Here is a 19,973-nt window from a genome sequence, read left to right on the forward strand (position 1 = left end):
GCAACACGTCACGTTTAACCAAGCATCTTTCCAATAGGCATCCCGACCTCTTCAAGGAGTTCAAATTACGACAGCTTCCCACTGCTGTCAGGCACTACCCATCTTCCGCCGTAGATTGAAGACTCATCTCTTCAGGCTACATCTTAACTGTCCCTCCGAAAGACCTCCTCATCCCCACTACCCCCCTTACAAGTTTCTCTACTGTATATAAATACATTTAAAAAAAAAAAGAAGTAATTATTCCTTCTTCTAGCATTGTGACTGCCAATAGCCCCTGATCCTACCATAGATTACTTTTTCTTATGATGACTGATGGATAGATGAATCATTTGCGTAGACAAATGTATTTGTTGTAAGTCGCTTTGGATAAAGGCGTCTGCTAAATGCCATGAAGGTAAATGTAAACGACAGGTCTGATAGCTAAGGATATGAAAATAATAATTTCCACGTTGTTATTTAATAGGATTATAATATTATTTTACAGTTTTTTTGTCCAGGGAGTCTATTTATGTCTATTTATTTAACAATTATTGATACAGTGGAAACACTGAGACCAAGGCCTCTTTTGCCAGTGCACTCTGTCCAAAATATTTACACAATAATGAAAACACATAAAATAATAGTTCAATAAACAGTTCAATACATCATATAAAACCACAATATTTAGATGAAACAATCACATCTTTCACCAAGGAGGTCCTCAATTAACACCCTAAATTGCCAGGCGGCACCAAAACATCCAGCTGAACGTAGGAGGAGTGAGACCATGTCTAGGGGGAGTGAGACCATGTCTAGGGGGAGTGAGACCATGTCTAGGAGCAGTGAGACCATGTTTAGGGGGAGTGAGACCATGTCTAGGGGGAGTGAGACCATGTCTAGGGGGAGTGAGACCATGTCTAGGGGGAGTGAGACCATGTCTAGGGGGAGTGAGACCATGTTTAGGGGGAGTGAGACCATGTCTAGGGGGAGTGAGACCATGTCTAGGAGGAGTGAGACCATGTTTAGGGGGAGTGAGACCATGTCTAGGGGGAGTGAGACCATGTCTAGGGGGAGTGAGACCATGTCTAGGGGGAGTGAGACCATGTTTAGGGGGAGTGAGACCATGTCTAGGGGGAGTGAGACCATGTCTAGGGGGAGTGAGACCATGTCTAGGGGGAGTGAGACCATGTCTAGGGGGAGTGAGACCATGTCTAGGGGGAGTGAGACCGTGTCTAGGGGGAGTGAGACCGTGTCTAGGGGGAGTGAGACCGTGTCTAGGGGGAGTGAGACCATGTCTAGGGGGAGTGAGACCATGTCTAGGGGGAGTGAGACCATGTCTAGGAGGAGTGAGACCATGTTTAGGAGGAGTGAGACCGTGTCTAGGGGGAGTGAGACCGTGTCTAGGGGGAGTGAGACCATGTCTAGGGGGAGTGAGACCATGTCTAGGAGGAGTAAGACCATGTTTAGGGGGAGTGAGACCATGTGAAGGGGGGTGAGCTGCTCAGTGCTCACCTTGATCCTGGTGTGGACGTCATAGATCTCTGGGATGCTGCCAAATATGGTCTTGATTTCCTCCTGAGCCAGGATAGGCCCTCCCACCTGCCCCTCCTTATCCAGGGGGTCTTTGAACAGCTACAGGAACAGAAGGAACGGATGAGAGACAGACACACACACACACCCACACCTTGATTCCCTTAACCAACACACACATCCTCATACAGATGACTGACTTGTGTAGGGGCACAGAGGTCAACCTGCAGACAGTGACAGTACTACCTGGTGGGGCAGGGGGGCCTCACAGTTTCAGACCTTGGTGCTATAAAATGCTTTTTTCAGGAGGTGAATACATGCTCACATCTATTTTCAACACAGACGTGAAAAACGTCTAATTACAAAATAAGTCTATCCGTCACCGCATTTTCCCGAGAGCCCTGTGTCCATGGCAACCAACCAACCTGTAGAACGGTGGGGGGAGAGAGAGAGAGAGAGAGAGAGGGGGTAGAGAGAGAGAGGGGGGGAGAGAGGGGGTAGAGAGAGAGAGGGGGGGAGAGAGGGGGTAGAGAGAGAGAGAGAGAAAAGGTAGAGAGGGGTAGAGAGAGAGAGGGGGGGAGAGGGGGTAGAGAGAGAGAGGGGGGGGAGAGAGTGTGACCCCCCCCCCCCCCCCGATAAGCAGCCCTCCTGCTCCTCTGTCCCTGCCCTCCCAGCCTGTGGGGGGAGAGAAGGGGGAAAGCTAGAGAGAGAGACTGTGACCCCACCCCGACAAGCAGCCCTCCCCCTCCCTCCCCACACAGCAACCAACCTGTAGGACGGTGGAGAGGATGTCGACGTAGTTGCTCTCCGTCTGGTAGAGCTCCTTGGAGACTTGCCAGCGGGCCGACTGCTTGGGCACTGCCGGCGTGGAGCGGCCCGACGCCTTGGCGTGTTCTGGAAGGCAGCCAGAGGAGATAGTCGGAGGTGAATGTCGGAAGGTAGGAGGGGAGAGAGAGAAGATGAAAAAAAAAAAAAAACACACAAAAAAAACACAAAAAAAACATGTTTTTCTACAACCATAACATCTTTCAAGAAGTGAGGTACTAGACTTGGCGGATGTGGGTGTGGATGTCACCTCTTTGATGTTGGAAGATTCGAAGTAATTGAATATATCTTGTCTGATTAGCAGAATGAGGAGAGCTTCAAATCGGGCCTTCAGGGTTTTTTTTGTTTTTTTTGCTGTGGTGAGAATCGAACCCTAACAATCAATCATATAATTCCACATCTCCGCAGCGCGTGTGTGCATTTGTGTCCTCTGTGGCTCAGTTGGTAGAGCATGGCGCTAACAACGCTTAGGTTGGGGGTTTGATTCCCGTTGGGACCATATATACTGAAAAATGTATGCACTCACTGCAATGTAAGTCGCTTTGGATAAAAGCGTCAGCTAAATGGCATATATTATTATTATTATTATTATTATTTACCTTCAGTAAGTATTCACCCCCTGGACTTCTTACACATTTTGCTGTGTTACAACCTGACTAAGATTTAACTGATTTTTTGTGTTACTGATCTACACAAAATACAAAATTATGTTTTAGATATGTTAAATGTATAAATTAATAAAATATTAAAGACTGAAATGTCTTGAGTCAATAAGTATTCACCGCCTTGGCTATGATAAAAATTCACTCAAATGAAAAAATGATCAACAACAAGTCACTCAATAAGTTGAATTGAATCCATCTTAAGGCAAGAATAATAGTTCACATGATTTTGGAATTAATATTTTAAATATTAATCAGGATCAGGTTGTCATTACAAACTGAGCAAATGGAGAGGAACAAAACTGTTCAGGAATACGACCCTGAGGCCTGGGGAGATTTACAAAAATCTACAAAGTTTAATGGCTGAGAGGAAAAAGCACAGTCGATGGACATCATCATCTCAGCCACTCTACAAACAATCTCACATCCATAATTGTGTTTTCAACAATCAATTCAAGTGATACAGCAAAGAACGTGGCTGTGTTTATTTGGTTTTTACTACAAAGCTATACTAAGTTTGGTGCAAATCCAGCACATGCAATGCAGTTTCCGCACCATCCCTTGTGTGAAGAATAGTGGTAGCTGTATCATGTTAGGGGTGTTTTTCACCGGCAGGGATGTAAATTGACTCCTATGCAAAACAGAGGCTGTATAAAAACAAAAGGTACTCATTCCGAAATCACACGAACTGTTATCCTTGCACTCAGATGGACTCGATTCAATGTGTTGAGTGACTTGAAGACATTTCTCGTTTTAGGAGCGTCATAGCATAGAGGGTGACTCAAGACATTTCAGCTTTTCATTTTTAATTAATTAGTGAATTAGTGATTAATTATTTTGTGTAGATCGGTGATGAAGGGTTAGTGTATTGTATTTATGGGTTAGGGTTATTTTAGGTTAGGGTTATGTATTTTAGGTCGGGTTGTAACACAACAAAATTTGGAAAAAGTCCAGGGGGTGAACACCTACTGCATCCCCTGTAATAAGGCTTTGTGCCTTAGAGCCTCTTCTCTGCCCCAGCTACTTTAAGGTCAGCCTGAGGGTCCTACATCCGGGGAGGCTGGCGGAGGTACAAATTGGAGGACGGGCGTGTTTGATACCATCTCGTCATTTCGTTCCATACATTACAATGAGCCCGTCCTCCGATTTCTACCTCCACCAGCCTCCCCCTGATAGAACATCTATTCTTCAAAACACCAATATCAGCTCTAGTCTGATTTCCTTGCTGAGAGACACTGTAATATCAGTGTGTGTCCCTCAATAGTTAGAAACATGATTCCTGACCTCCTCTCCTCCTCTATAGGTTCCTCCCCTTAAATATTCTCCTCCCAAGCTTTTTGAGAAGAAGCTAACAGAGGACACGAGGAATCGGGTTTCTAACAAGTGAGAAAAGGGCCTGTGTCTGATTGGCCCTGGGGCTTTGAGAGACAGCTCTACTGGACGACCTGGCCTGTTCTTTGGTGCCTCACTGGGACTGACTAACTCCTGGGAAGAAGAGTCCGTCATCCAGGACAGCTCCATGCCTAGGGGCTGGGGATGGAGCTGCTGCTGGGTGTTGGGGAGGCACTCTCTGGAGGTCTGTCTGGAGCCCGGGGGGCCCTGTCTGGGGGTCTGCTGGAGGCTGAAGGAACCCTCTCTGTGCTGGACCTGCTGGGGGCTGGAGCGGCCCTGTCTGTGTAGGGCGTGCTGGGGGCTGGAGGGGCCCTCCCTGGCTTGGGTGTTAGGTGGGCTAAGAGGACTGTCTTCGGCTTCTGTCTGCAGGTGGCCGGGGAGAGCCTCTCTACCCTGGGTTTGACGGGGACTAGGTTCCTCTCCGGGGCCGTCCTGGGGGGTCCCTGCCTCTGGCTGGGGGGTGCTAGTGCGGTGGAAGCTCCACTCCCTCTCTCCTCTACTCTTCCTCCTCTCCCTGGTAATCGTCCTCCTCAACCTCCTGTACCTGCCAGCCTCTCCTCCTCCTCCTTGCCCTCTCCTACACCTGCCTGGGCTCCCTACACTGGGCTCTGAAACAAAGGAGGGGGGGTCAGTCTCTTCCGACCCTGGGGGGGGGGGGGGGGGGGGGGGCAGAGAGTTGTTCCACATCTCTGCTATCATTCACTCAGACTCACAGATCCGATAGGACTAGGGGTAGATGTAAGCAATACAGCAAAGACTAGGTAGAGCCCATGGGAGGCTGGTGGAGGTAGAAAATCGGAGGACGGGCTCAACCCATGGAATGGTTCCAAACACGTGTTGAATACCATTCCTCATTCCATTCATTACAATGAGGCGGTCCTCCGATTTCTACCTCCACCAGCCTCCCCTGGTTTACACATGCCCAGTAGTCTCAGATCCTAGGAGGCAGCCCTGAATCCAAAATCAACGCCTGGCCCTTTCCCCTCACATTTCTACCCATTCTCCTACGAGAACTCCATCAGGCCAGAACACGATCCTCTCTCCCCTCCCCTCCCCTCTCCTCCCTCACCGAGCTGAGACCTGACACCCAGCTCTAATGATTCCACCGCGCGCGTCTGCACCAGCCTGAATTAACACCTTAACGAGGCAGAGAGGTGCTTATTAGCTGCTGCAGATGGAAGGTGGAAGGAACCCCCCCCCCCGCTGTGCCCTCTTCTGTGGGCCAACGATAATATAATAATATGCCATTGACAATGATGATGGCCGACGCACGTCCTGCTATACCAGATCCCAGGCCGACCCCCGGTCCTTAGTCCTTACGCAGTTGTGTAGATCTGAGAAGATTGGACAGGCGTAAAGCCATATGGTCGGTATTCCTCAAGGCCCTCTTTTTTTTGGTTGTACCAGTCGAACCCCCCCCCTCGCCGGTCTCCCCCCCCCTCCCCCCCTCTTACCAGCCAGGGCCTTGCCGGTCTCCCTCCCTCCCTCTCACCTCCCCCCCCCCCTCACTCACCAGCCAGGGCCTTGCCGGTCTCCCTCCCTCCCTCCCCCTCCACCCTCTCACCAGCCAGGGCCTTGCAGGTCTCCCTCCCTCCCTCCCCCTCCCCCCCTCTCACCAGCCAGGGCCTTGCAGGTCTCAGGGGTGTTTGAGATGTCCAGCAGGGAGCCCATGGACATGGAGTGCTCCGCGGAGGGCCTCTTGCGGGGCGGGAAGGGGGATATGTCCGTCTCCTTGGCAAGCTGAGCCAGAGTGTCCCTCAGACGACGACGCTTGCGGTTGCTGTTGGGGGTGTTCAGGGAAAGCATGGACACCGCCTTCTTCATCACGGGACTGTCAGTCTTGGAAGGGCAGCAGGTGCAACAGAGGGGGGAGAGAGAGAGAGCAAGCAAGAGAGAGAGAGAGAGAGAAAAAAAGTTGAAAAGGTCCATTTTATTTCACAAACAACTCAATTTACCTCTAAACTCAGTGATTTGAAGTAGCGAAGAGGAAAGGCTTTGGAAGCGACTGAAGGAGGGAGAGAGTTGAGTGCTCTTCTTCACTACCTTGTAATTTCATTGAACAGTCCTTGCTTTATTAAAAAAAGAACATTTCAGCTTGAGCGCCAGTCATTTGGCCTTCATTTGGCCGTCATTTTTCCTGTAATATCACAATATAAATACATTTTGTAAGTTTTAAGTTCTGAAAGGAGGACCTTGTTTGGTAAGCAGTCTGTACTGTGTATGCCTGGTCTGTGTGGAGAGAGGGAGTGGGTGGGTGGGTGGGGGGTCAGAGGGACATCAATGTCGTGGAGGTTATGAAAATGCCAGGGAGAACAGGTGGCTTCGTGGTCACCTGGCAGGTGAGTTCTGGAACAATCTGTGATTTATTGAGGGAGCAGGAGGGTGATACCAATGAAGATGTGAGTAGGGGGGACGCAGACATACCTTCTCATAAGAGTACATGGACTCTCCCGCCCGGGCATCCATCTGTATGCTTCCCCAGAACCACTTAAACAAGCAGAGAGAAAGAGAGAGAGAGAGAGAGAAAGAGACAGTATTGATACAAGCTGGTGGGGACTCACTCCGGTGCTGACGAGCTATGTTTAAAATTACTTTGTCTTGTGAAAAGGAAAATAAAATATTGATCGTTCAGAGGGACGGGGGAGGCGAGGGCCTATCGATGTTTCTCCTTCTCCAAAAGAAGCAAGACACACTGAATGAAACGCTCGTTTGGCATTCTGTGTGGGAGCACAACAGCAATGCTGATATTCTCGCAAGACTTTGAAGTGTCAATGTGTATAAAACTAGATATTGGACGACATGAAAGTCATGAATTCGAGATGTGAAGTGTATGATCTTTTTTTTTTTTTTTTTTAAGGTAACCCGGAATGAATGCCAAATCAACCCCCCGGCCACTAGCCACCTAGCCGCTAGCTCCGCGGCACTCGTTTAGATCTGTGAGGACTGGATAGGAGTAAGCATTATGACATGGGCTGTCCTCACTTTGCTGCTGGTAGGCTGGATGGAACATGCAGCATCTTGCCTGTGCCTCAGGGGAGGCTGGTGGAGGTAGAAACCGGAGGACGGGTCTCATTCTAATGCATGAAATGGCAGGAGGAATGGTATCCAACTCTCTCAAACACACACGTTTGATACCATCCCACAAATCACATATGCATTCCTCCGATTTATACCTCCACCAGCCTCCCCTGGCGTATACCTAACCAATCCTTGTGTGTCTAGGGAGTAGAGGCTAGGGGGTTTGATTTAAGACAGATTCAGGGGACCGCACCAAGGGGGGGGGGGGGGGGAGGGGGGCTTACCTCCTGTTTGACCACATACAGCCTCTTGGAGGGGACAAAGGGCAGCTCCTTCACGCTGTTCTCCTCAACAACCATGTGAGTGCAGGTGTCATCTCCCACTGCCAGGTATCGACCACCTGGGAACACACACACACACACACACACACACACACACACACACACACACACACACACACACACACACACACACACACACACACACACACACACACACACACACACTGTCCTTAAAAAAGGTACAACAAGAGCTGCATTCTTCCTGTAAAGCACACTGTATTTCATGCGTGTGATTCGTAAATGTTCTGATTGGAAGACAACAGCACATACAAACCACCGTGTCATCGTCTGCGAAATAGACACGCCTCCCAAGAAGACGGAGAACAAACACATGGCCCAAGGATTAAAACATCCCCAGAAAAAACTAAGTAATAACTCCTTTAATAATGCCATTCAGTTGATTAAGAAACCAGAGGCATTGCTAATAACAATAAGACAAGGTTCCATGAAACTGCAGGTAGATACAGGCCGTGCTTCATGTAACTGTAAGGGGCATTTACACACTACAGGGCTAATCTGAACCATACTGTGCTGGCTCAGTTAGGGGCTTTTACACTACAGGGCTAATCTGAATCATACTGTGCTGGCTCGGGTATTGTCCTTGGCCTCTACAGCAGCTATGGTGTATACGTGACTAGACCAGCCTTATACAGCTCGGCTTGGCCCAGTACAGCTTGGCTTGGCCCAGTACAGCTCGGCTGAGTACAGGGGTCAGTTTCCCAAACACTTAAGTAGTACTTTATTTCTTTTGATGATCCAGGCCCATCCAAGTACTACTTGAGCTACAAAGCTTTCGGGAAACTGACCCCAGTTCAGCTTGGCCCAGCACAGCTCGGCTTGGCTCTGTAGCGTGAACGAGGGTTTAGTGAACACGGACCGTGCTTCAGGGTCCTCTCTTCCATGTTGGTCTTGTCCTCCTCTGTGAAGCCCAGGAAGCTCAGGAGACAGTCCTGGAACGGCGGCACTTTGAACTCTGTACGGAACTCCTCGTCACCGGCATGGAAGTTACTAGAACAACGAGCAAAACGATTGTCAGACGCCATACGTGTAGGTATTAAAGTTGCGGGTGTACATTTCTTCACCTTGACAGGTGCAATATGGTCATTAGCTCCATCCCGTCCTAAGCAGGGGAGGCTGGTGGAGGTAGAAATCGGGTGTGTTTGGTACCATTTTTCATTCCTCGCATTACAATGAGCTCGTCCTCCGATTTCTACCTCCACCTGCCTCCCCTGCGTCATGGGCATCAGCCAGGGGCTGATTTGGGCTCCAGGCCATGCCCTTGATGAAGTGGCTGGACTTACACGTCATCTCTGTAATCCCAAGCCTTGTGGATCCACACTGGGGTGAGGATGGGGGTCCCCATGCACACGGCAAGCTTGAGAGAGAGAGAGAGAGAGAGAGAGTGAAAGAGTTACCATGAGGCATTAGGAGGTGTAGGTCTACATCTGACTAACCACCCTCCTCTGATGCCCCCCCACGGGACTCAACTGCCCTTTGACCCCTGACCAGCCATGGGAATATGGTAAATTTAAAGACAATATAAGGGTTTGTAATCCCACACCTAGGGAAGAGATCACAGGAAAACAGATGGTCCTAGAACATTTGGAGAAGGCAGTCAAGAGGGGTAAGGTCAGATTGAGGGGTTGCTATAGGTGAAGAAAACAAAGGATCAAAGCTGCAGAAACCAGGATAGAGTAATTAAAAGATAGGGTAAATAAGTGATAAACAAAGTTGTAAACAGCCAGGACAACAGGCTTTTGAAAACAGCCTGGGCTCATCAAGATTTAACCAGACGAATTGGCGCCAGGCAGGTGGGAGAAGCCCACCTTGATGACGAAATGTAATCCTTGAATGTTATTGGTGTATGTAGAAAGGAAACAGAAATACGTTGAATAGAAGGCGTTAACCTGTGTGAAATCTATAAAACACAGGTGACTGAGGTTAAAACAGGGTCAACTTTGCAAACCTGAACGGCTACATATTCTGCATGAATAAAGTCTTTGAATCAATCAACAGCTCCGGTTAACGGTATTTTATTTCAAAGTATTGTTACTTAAACTACGACAGGAACAACCACAAGGACAAAACACACACTCCATCGTCTGGCTCCAAGAACACAGGAGAAAAGAGCTGTAATTCCAAGGCCTTTCTGAAGCACTAATCATGTACAAAGCAGTTCCGGTCTGTAAAGGAGACCAGCCTTCCTCTCCCTCTCTCTACAGCCCCTCTGTTTTATGTTTGAACAAAAGCACCCTTTGACTCAAGGTCACTCCCTCTCAAAACAGGAATAAGGTACGAGACGAAAGCGAGAGAGTATAGAAAAGGAACAATTTCCGAGAATCGATGGAACGACGTGGTCCAGTCAGCCATTGAAATGTCATGCAAGGGGAGGGGGGGGGGGGCGGGGTGCGGGGTGCGAAATGAATCTAACGGGGGCTGAAGGCAGCGGTCTCTGAGGACTTTAAAAAGGCCCACACAAGCCAGTTCTGATTCCGGAATGAAAAAACACTCATTGCACAAAGGCACTAAGTGGTAATGTTCGTCATTCACAGGTAATAGGGAAGGCAAGTCCAGATATAGCTAGTGGCAATTCTCAATACAACGCAATGTCTAACAGGTTGTGCAGCACCAGGATATCATACATCAGCGTTCACATGAATAATGTGGGCCTTTAACCTAAGTCTGAGCAACTTCAGCTAACAGTAAAGAAGAAAAGGTGTGACAAAATCAATACAATTCACTTGAATGATGTCTGTTGTCTAGTCTTGTCTAGTCTCTAGTGTGTGTGTGTGTGTGTGTGTGTGTGTGTGTACAAACCTTGTACTTCTCTCCGTGAGTGGAGTAGGCTATGAGGTGAGTGACCTTGGCGCTGAAGTCCTTGCGAATGGTCCCTCCCATGTGGTGAACCAGATTCACCAGGTTTTTCTGCAACAGAAATATGGGAGCGAAATGATAAAATAAACATATTTGGCAAATCTAAAAAGAATTATAATAATAAAAAAAACATTCAGTCTTAAACTTAAAATAGTCATATGGGGCTGGTCACCCAAACTAAAAACACAAACATAATCTCAATTGAAAGTGACATTTTTGCCAGGATTGGGCTTCATCTGTGCCTGTGAAACCAGCCCAACACGATAAACTTGAACAAACATGCCGAACAAAACTTACGACTTCCTCCTTGTTGCGGAAGCCAGTGAAACACAGGGACAGGTTGAGCATGGTGGTGGAGTACAGCGGCCGGGCGGAGAACGGGAGAGGCTGCACAACAAACATAAACAACAACAACAACAACAACATTTACCTCTGATACATTTTGGATAGGTGAAACGTAACACCCATGCAGACCACTGATATTGATAGGTGAAACGTAACACCCATGCAGACCACTGATATTGAAAGCTATAGATTACTTTTAGTGCTTTTGCTAGACAGCACGAGTGCGTGTGTGTGTGTTTATGCGCAAGCATGTGTGTGTGTGTGTGTGTGAGCGCGAGCAAGCGTGCGTGCGTGTGTGTGTGTGCGCGAGCAAGCGTGCGTGCGTGCATGCGTGTGCATGTGTGTTCTGCTGATAAATCTCCACAACGCTTTGTTGATGGAGGATAGGGAGCGCCTGGGCCTATTTCTCATAGGGAATATAATGGGCACATCCATAAGGCCTTTTCTCCGCCAGCGTCTGTCCCGGCCCGTGCTTTAACCCAGTGATATATTCCTCCATAGATCTGTGTACGCTATACAGTATCTCTAGGGGCCGAGTCGGGAGTAGTGAGGGATGAGACCGGGCAGTGATCAGTTGCTCTGTGCTCGTCTTCTACAGTCTGCGTGCCCGTTGAGAGCAGAGAAGGCGGCACTCTGCTATGGCTAAGAGATCAACAGACCAATAAAAGCCCTGGCGGAAATTTCCTCATTCCTCACACCTTGATTGTTTCTCCCCCCCCCCCCCCCCCCCCCCCCATCAAACGCTGCATACCAAATCCATCCACCATCATAGAACGACTTCTATACATCTATCTGTGTTACATGTCACTCTCCAGCGGAGGGGGGGGGACCTGAAACCTTTTGTTGCCGTGACTCCTATCTCTGGCATGTGAGGAGTCATCCATCACTAGGCAGGGTGTGAGCAGCATACATGAGAGAAAGAGGGACTATCGGGAGGGGAGGGGAGTGGAGGGGGGGGTGCATATGGAGTGTATTCAGAAGTGTTTCCAGGGTTGTATGTGTCAGAGCAATGCTGCCCTCCCTCTCCTCTGTGGAGGAAGGGGGTACTGCTCAACTTGCTCAACTACAACACTGCATCACTTGTTTTGCGAGTGCCGTAGGGTTAGCTAGATACTAGGGGTTCGTTGGGATTCAGGGTGTGTCTCAGAGTAGCGATGCCTATCCCCACGCCCATCCCCACCCTATCGCCCCCTCCACCGTACCCCCCCCCCCCCCCCCCGCCCCCTCCACCCCCCTCTCCATACCCCTCTCCATACCTCCTCTCTGCCAGCACAGTGCAGCACAACAGGCGGACCCACGATCCGGTTGTCGTGTTTGTACAGGTAGATGTAGTCGGGGGAGTTGAAGTCCGTCAGCACGAACACCGTCTCAAACTCGGCATTCTCGCCGTCTCCAAACTCACGGACGTTGTCCGTCATTATACAGGAAGTGTTGATGTCCTGGGGGAGGGGGGGGTCAAAGGTCACAGTAAATAAAAGCTACACACCATGTACACAAAATGGCATATATACACCAGGGTTGCGGGGGGCCAATCAGAATTTTGATTCACCCACAGCAAGTGAATTGAAATCCAGTCCCCCCCCCCAAAAAAACGTACGTCAATTCACTTGCACGGAGCGATTTAGAATTCTAATTGATCCCAAGCCCGCTTAGACTCGGAGAAAAAAGAAACACAGCCGGCGTGGAAGAGATGTCATCGGTAAGTGATACTGAGAGGTACAGGAGATTAATGACCACAAGAATGTGTTATTGTGTCGGAGGGATGACAGTTACAACAAGGGGTGACAGTTACTAACCCAGAATGAAGCTGAGGTACCAGAGAGGCTTTTCATTCACTTAGCACACAGACAAGAAGTGCGCATGCACACACACACACACACACACACACACACAGTGATAACATTGCTCAATGCCGCATGAAACGATCTGTAGCGCCGCTCACTCAGACGAAAGTGTTACAGTGAACGTCTGATTGAATCTGTGGATTTCAGGAATTAAACCGCAACGAGAGAGAGAGAGAGAGAGGGAGAGAGAGAGGGTGGGGAGGGGGGAGAGGGAGAGAGAGAGAGAGGGTGGGGAGGGGGGAGAGGGAGAGAGAGGGGGGGGAGAGAGAGAGAGAGAGAGAGAGAGAACAGCAGCGCAGCCTACAATCAGAGCTCACTGAGCTGAGAGGGGGTGAAATTAGCCACGGTACCTGTAAACTCAGTCATAAAAAATAAATAAATAAATAAATAAATATCACAAATCATCTCCAGCTATTGCCAGCGCTTCACAGAGAGGGGACAAAGCATTCGATTAGACGAGACAAGGCACCGAACTGTGTGTGAAGTGTGAACAGCGAGGTTGTTAAAGACACTTAAGACATTTAGATTGGAAACACAGCCTGGCTCCAGACCTGTAATTGGCAGTTGGTTTACTGTAGCTTAGCTGATCCCCTGTGACGATGTTTGTTGTCGCCCCCCCCATTGTTGCGTGACATTGGAGGGGGGACTCGGCTGAGGCGAAACAGAGGTCTGGAGCGAGGCTATTAGTAGTAGTATTCGGTAATCAGTCAGGTGGACACCATGTGTTAAAAGCAGAAATGTGGACTGAACGGTGCTTTCAGAGACCGAAACAACCAATCACCTTCATTAGATCTTGCCCATGCAGAGTGACGTGTACGACCTGTGTGGGATTAGACCAAGGGGAGGCTGGTGGAGGTAGAAATCGGAGGACGGCCTCATTGTAATGCATGGAATGGAATGAGGAACGGTGTCAAACACTAGCTAGTCAGTTCGTTTTTTGGGGGTTTTTTTTTTTTTGAGGAGTGAAGCAGCACATGGATGACAAAGACAACCACGAACGACCCGTTAAGGTCAGAATCCTTCCATTGGCCCGGCAACGTTTTCTTCATTACAGAAAAACACGTCGTCAAAAAAGCCACACTATCCTCCCGTGTTTGACACACCATCCCTCATTCCGTTCCATTACACCACAATGAGGCCGTCCTCCAATTCTCCTACCTCCACCAGCCTCCCCTGGGTTAGACTGGGCATGCAACACTTCCCCCGTCCATCCAGACCCAGAGACAGAGACGGGGCCCGGAGACACAGAGAGACGTACCATATTGACTATAGATTTGATCAGTTTCTCTCCGGTCTCTGTGCCCGGTTCCCCTCCTCTAATCTTTACCACCGGGACCTCCATTATTCTCACCGCCTGTAAAAATGAAGCATCGACGTTGAAACCTGGCCGGCCTGTTGGCTGGCTGGCTGGCTGGCGGACGACACCGTCCTGACAAATTCACAGAACACGAGGGTGGGGGGGTGACGGGGGGCGGGGGAGAAGAGAGGAGTGGAGAGGAGAGGGGAGAGGGGGGCTGTGTGTGTCCTTGCAACCCAGGAGGCAAGAAACTTCAAACCAATGTCGAACGGGGGAGGAGAGGGAGGGAAGAAAGTTCTCCTTCTAAATTAATAAAGTTCAAAGCGTTAACGGCAGGGGCGGGCTGGCGGGGGAGGGGGTTGGGGCTGAGGGCAGGGGTGGTGGGACGTTTGTCGTTTGATTCACTCTGTGCAGACCCCCCCCACCACCTCCCTGATTAAGCGGTTTGAGGATGTGACACGACTGTAGATTGGCGGAGGAAATAGATCATTTAAAAGGAGCCTTCAGAGCTGACAGGCTGAGAGAGGTTCTCAAGGGTGATTACCTTCTTACTCCCGCCTGTCTGTCTGCCCGTCTGCCTGTCTGTCTGCCTGCCCTCCTGACCGTGTCTGCCCTCCTGCCTGCCTGTCTGCCGTCCTGCCCGTCTGTCTGCCACCCTGCCTGCCCTTCACCTCCATACAGTCAGTCACAAAGCTTCACATCTCTCCCTCACCCTCTCCCTCACACGCACTCCATTCCTGAATTCCAACCACCACCCCCCCCCCCACCACACACACACACCCTCTAACCCGCTAGACACTTCTTGTGATCTGAAGCAGACTAACAATACCTGCTCCTCCAAAACCTCCCCGAACCTCCTGCTTCTCCTAGCGGCTTGTTGTGAGAGAGATGATCAGTAGCAGCGATACAGAACGCCAGAGGAGGATAAGAGGGAACCTTGCACTCTAAACACACAACCAGCCCAACAGCCACGAGCTGTAAACAAATCAAAATCCCCCAATAGCAGCGATTTAATACTTCTCAGGGAGAACGCAGTAGTCTGCCTAATATCCCCCCCTGGCCCCCCTGTATTAGCTCTCCTTATCTCTGTATGCAGGTGTAAGAGCCACACACACACACACACACACACACACCTTTCTTACAACTCCACACTGCGAAAATAACTCCATCCATCCTCTCTCTTTAAATAGCTTATACTAGTCTTCTGTTTAGAGAGAAAGAGCTGCATGAGAAATTCCACATACAGTAATAACATTACCATGCTTATCCAGAAGCTAAAAAAAAACAACAACAAAAAAAAATCAACAAAAACACTTGGAAACAAAAACATAAACCAGTCAGTTAATGCAGCAATGTCTTTCACAATGACAACCACAGACTTAGACCGACATCACGGTGACAGACGTAGCTTAGGCCACTTTCAGATCAATGACATGAAATTACATGGCAGCCTATTCCACTGTTGGGACCCCCCCCTCCCCCCCAAACTCTAATAGGCCACCGTACCTGTAGTGCTTTGACAAGTGCTCCGTTTTTCCCGGCTTCTCCCACTAGGACGACCCTGGTCTCGACGCGAGGCAGCATGTCTGCCAGAGAACACAGCAGAGCACAGAAGGACGCGAGGGTGAATCTCAGAGGGAATGGGAGCCGAAGCAATCATACAAAGCGAACTAGTTTTCTTATTTTTTGAGTGACAGCCTGAGGTGAAAGGTCGTTAATAGGTAGCTATAACACACTGAGGGGGAGACGTAGGTGTGTGTGTGTGTGTGTGTGTGTGTGTGTGTGTGTGTGTAGGGGTGTGTGTGTTATGGATTCTTGCCTTCCATGTCCTCGGAGGCCATGCCCAGGAATACATGCTCCTTGGTAGTCTCAGCCATGCGTGAGTCGTACATAGAGGAGTCGACCAGAAGACTCCTGGCTGTCCCCAAAGTGAGTATGCTGCTGTCAGCCATGGCGCTGTGACAGGGGCGCTGGCACAGTCCTGTCCAAACAATCAAAAGTTAGGAGCAAGAACAGAGAGAGAGAGAGAGAGAAATGGCTAGAAGAGAGAGAGAGAGAGAGAGAAATGGCTAGAAGAGAGAGAGAGAGAGAGAAATGGCTAGAAGAGAGAGAGAGGGAGTGAGGTGTCAACTGCCAAACCACTGGAAATAAAATGTGAGAAAATAAAGTTTTACTGGGTTAGCTAACTGGGAACTAGGTGATGGCAACTTGGCAGGTGTCAAATGCACTAACGGTGTATTGAGTATAGTGCACTTTTGACATGTTTCCACCCTTCAGCTAGTTACTTTAGTAAAGGCGCGTGGAGGTGAGAGTGCATGACTAGGCCACAACATTGTTTTGTAAGTTTACTACCTAGTTTAGATGTTTTAGTAAAACTAAGTAGCTACAGGCCTAATCTCCATTCCTCTGGTGGTCTAAGCCTTAGGGTGGGATAGCCAGCTAGCTACACCGAAGTTGATGGTAAACCAACTACAACAAAGCACAAAAGGGTGACAGCTGACAGCGAGTTTGAGCAAAACTGCATACCTTTGATGTCAACAATACTCCAAATGCTTGCTAGCTATACTTGAATTGTGTTTGTTTGTTTTGAATATTTACTGACTATCGACGCTACGTAGTTAACACGATTATTGTACGATTATAAAAGTCTAGTATGAGTTGAACTTAACCCGCTGCAAAAGTAAAACAAAGTGGCTAGCAGGCTAAAGCTAGCACGCCTTCTACCCAACGTAGAGTCAAGAGTGCGTGGTTACCAACTTTATACAGTTGCTAAGAAGAGCGATAAAATGTCTGATTATACTTACCAAAAGCAAACCGTCAACAGCTTTGGCGAGGCAAAAAGCCTTTGAAATTGCTAATTAGCAAGCCGATGGGAAACTATCGCAGCTGGTCAACTGGCTCGTAGACCAGTTCAGCTAGCTCGGTGGCTCGGTAAGTCCAAAGACAAAGCGACCTGTAGAATTAATCCTGTGCAGCAACGTGTACAAAGTATTTTTTTGCTGTAGAAAAACAACAACAACAAATTGAACAAAACCAGTTTTCAATACTAATGCATTATGAAACCAGTGTCGCTCTCTCAAATCCTGATTAGCTAATTGTTTGACAGCGCATATTCCATTTTCTCTACACTGTCTGTCTGGCCGCGGTGGTCACACCTGATCAGTCTGAATTCAAAAAGCACGGCGAACGAGGCAGCCGAGCGCTCATTGGTCGAGGGTGGAAGGAAATCCCTGCGGAAGCGGCAAAGCAAGGCTTCTCATTGGCTAGTCGATTCAAACCGCGACGCGCACTCTCGGGGCAGACAGAAACTGGCGTGCACCGCAATTCACTGACGCACGATCTGATGTTATTTTATGTCAGGGATACTGTTGGAATTGGGTGATCTGATCCCAGATCTGTCTAGAGCCTCTTTGCACAGGATTTGTGACGTACGGTCATGGGAATGTTGTTCTAGAAGTTTACTGGACAGGACTTGCCCGTTTCATGTTTCATGACAAAACAAAGATGGGGATGAGGAATAGAATAGAATGCATGATGATGGGCGTCTAGAATAGAAAACAATATGTTTATTATATTTCAACGATTATAGTAGGTTTATGGCAATTATTATTATTATTATTATTATTATTATTATTATTATTGGTATTGATATTATTATTATTATTGTTATTATTATTATTATTATTATTATTATTATTATTATTATTATTAATAATAATAATAATAACGCCCCATATAACACACTGTGCATACATGAGACGTGACGTCCGCCCCCCTTTCTCCCAGACAGAAATACCTCGAACAGAAAGTAGGCCCCCAGTTCTCTGTGAAGGGTTCTAGACTCCCAGGTGACACTACAGAGGGTTTGTGGCAGGGGCAGGTGCTGATGATGAATTCCTCCCCAAGCCTCTGTGTGTGTGTGTGTGTGTGTGTGTGTGTGTGTGTGTGTGTGTGTGTGTGTGTGTGTGTGTGTGTGTGTGTGTGTGTGTGTGTGTGTGTGTCTGTGTCTGGCTTCCAGAGGGCCCTATGGAAGCCTGCTGCAGGTGTGGAGGAAGTCACAGTGATGAGAGCAAAGACAGTCCTTTCTCTCCTCCTCCTCTCTTCTCTCCTCTCTTCTTCTTTTCTTTTATTCTCTTCTTTTTTTCTTCCTTGGGACACAGCCGCTTCTGTATGCCTGTAACTCTCTGCGATAGTTTTTCTCTTATGCACGCACACACGGCGTACACACAGATACACACACACACACACACACACACACACACACACACACTCACTCTCTCTCTCTCTCTCTCTCTCTCTCTCTCTCTCTCTCTCTCCTTCCTTCTCTTTCCTGCTTTCCCCTCTGGAGCTTAAAATATACTCAATAAAGCATTGCTTCCCTTCTTCTTCTCCCCCTGCCATCCCTCCCTCCCTCCCACCACCATCCCCTGTATCTCTCTCTCTCTCTCTCTCTCTCTCTCTCACCACATTGATTGACTGATGGACTAGTTGTTTGTGCTACACTATGCCAATGACCTCCCTCTTTGCCAAGGTCCAGAATGTCACTGAACAATTTAAGCTTTTGGAAATATATATATATATTTATATTCTTGGAATACTTTTTTAAGTTGGCCTAAGGTCACACACCTTAGGTCACACACCTCGTGTGTGTGTGTGTGTGTGTGTGTGTGTGTGTGTGTTGGTGCTGTATGTATGCAGTCAATGGGGAATAAATAAGTTGTGAAATGTGATGAAAAATAAATGAATGTGAATCGATCAGTCTCTTTCACATTGCATTATGCTCACCAGTCAAGAACAATATTGAGAAAAATGCACTAAAATAAGTTAGTTGCATAACATTTTACAATATGTAAAGTAACATGTTACTTCAGTTACTGTAGACAGTAGGAAGGTGTTCGAGTTGTGTGTTGTTGGAGAGTGAATTTCACGACACTTTTGAGAGGTAGCTTGTCAAAAGCTTTTCATTGTACTCTTCACCGCTGTATCCTGTGCATACGAGAAAGAAACTTTGATTTGATTTTGATTTGAATGAGTTTGAGAGAACAATATTTATTTTGTCCATCTGTTTTATAGAAATTGTAAAGCTCATTACATCTGTGTATGAACAGTTTGCGCCATAAATAGTAAGTCCATACGGTATAACAAGTTCAGCATGAATCTCCCACACGTCACTGCTGTCTGGGACTTGATATCCGGAGCATTTAAAACTTTATAACCTACTCGTCTTTAAAATATAGTTCTCTTCTCAGCCAGAAGAACGCAGATAAAAAGCTAGTGCCAGGCGGCGACTGAGAGAATACATTATGCTTTAAGTCGAACATGAATGGATTTTCTACCTCGCCTTCGGGAAGCTGCGGCGATGGCCGGGCAGGAATTATAATGATGTAGGGGTCTCCGGTCCCCCTCACCTGAAACTGCATTGATCACTGACAAAACAAAGTAGGAAATACACCGGCTTTTTTTCAAGATGCAATGTATTTCATCATATACTTAAAAATGTACAGAAAAAAAAGTCATTTACACATATCACTTTGATGACATGACCCACAGAAGGAAGAGTACAGTGAATTAATCCATCTGTTTTCACTTTAAATAATAATCGTTTCATTTGAATACAGCCTTCAATCACCGTGAATGAGTCCAGCAACCCCTGTCTGGCTAGGGAGACAGGCAGTCGGGTGCTATCTTTGTGCTTTCGGTGAATTCACTGGCTGGGTCAGAATTTCATAACGTCTCATATGAAATGTCTTATTATTTAACACAAGTCTCTTCGGGGTTCTAGAACAAAACGTATTTGAAGACTGAATTGATTTCATTGGCTGTTCAACAGTGTGCCATCGCCACCTTTCTTTCACACATACTGAGT

At 47.9% G+C, this 19,973-nt stretch overlaps 1 protein-coding gene across 1 annotated transcript in view; it reads right to left on the bottom strand.

Annotated features, from left to right (window-relative positions):
* Nucleotides 1-17,043, bottom strand: part of ect2 (epithelial cell transforming 2) — a 39,659-nt gene extending 22,616 nt beyond the window's left edge. Inside the window, exons 1-13 of the mRNA XM_083694904.1 lie at nucleotides 16,912-17,043; nucleotides 15,927-16,088; nucleotides 15,614-15,693; nucleotides 12,223-12,405; nucleotides 10,919-11,008; nucleotides 10,565-10,672; nucleotides 9,049-9,122; nucleotides 8,625-8,755; nucleotides 7,691-7,806; nucleotides 6,813-6,875; nucleotides 6,005-6,227; nucleotides 2,279-2,403; nucleotides 1,492-1,611 (exon numbers count right to left, since the gene is read on the bottom strand). Of these exons, the coding sequence (XP_083551030.1) occupies nucleotides 1,492-1,611; nucleotides 2,279-2,403; nucleotides 6,005-6,227; nucleotides 6,813-6,875; nucleotides 7,691-7,806; nucleotides 8,625-8,755; nucleotides 9,049-9,122; nucleotides 10,565-10,672; nucleotides 10,919-11,008; nucleotides 12,223-12,405; nucleotides 15,614-15,693; nucleotides 15,927-16,059 (1,446 nt within the window). The 5' untranslated portion in view covers nucleotides 16,060-16,088; nucleotides 16,912-17,043. The remainder of the gene's footprint in view (nucleotides 1-1,491; nucleotides 1,612-2,278; nucleotides 2,404-6,004; nucleotides 6,228-6,812; nucleotides 6,876-7,690; nucleotides 7,807-8,624; nucleotides 8,756-9,048; nucleotides 9,123-10,564; nucleotides 10,673-10,918; nucleotides 11,009-12,222; nucleotides 12,406-15,613; nucleotides 15,694-15,926; nucleotides 16,089-16,911) is intronic.
* Between the last annotated feature and the right edge of the window lie 2,930 nt (nucleotides 17,044-19,973).

Source organism: Argentina silus, assembly GCF_951799395.1.
Source record: "Argentina silus genome assembly, chromosome: X".
NCBI lineage: Eukaryota > Metazoa > Chordata > Actinopteri > Argentiniformes > Argentinidae > Argentina > Argentina silus.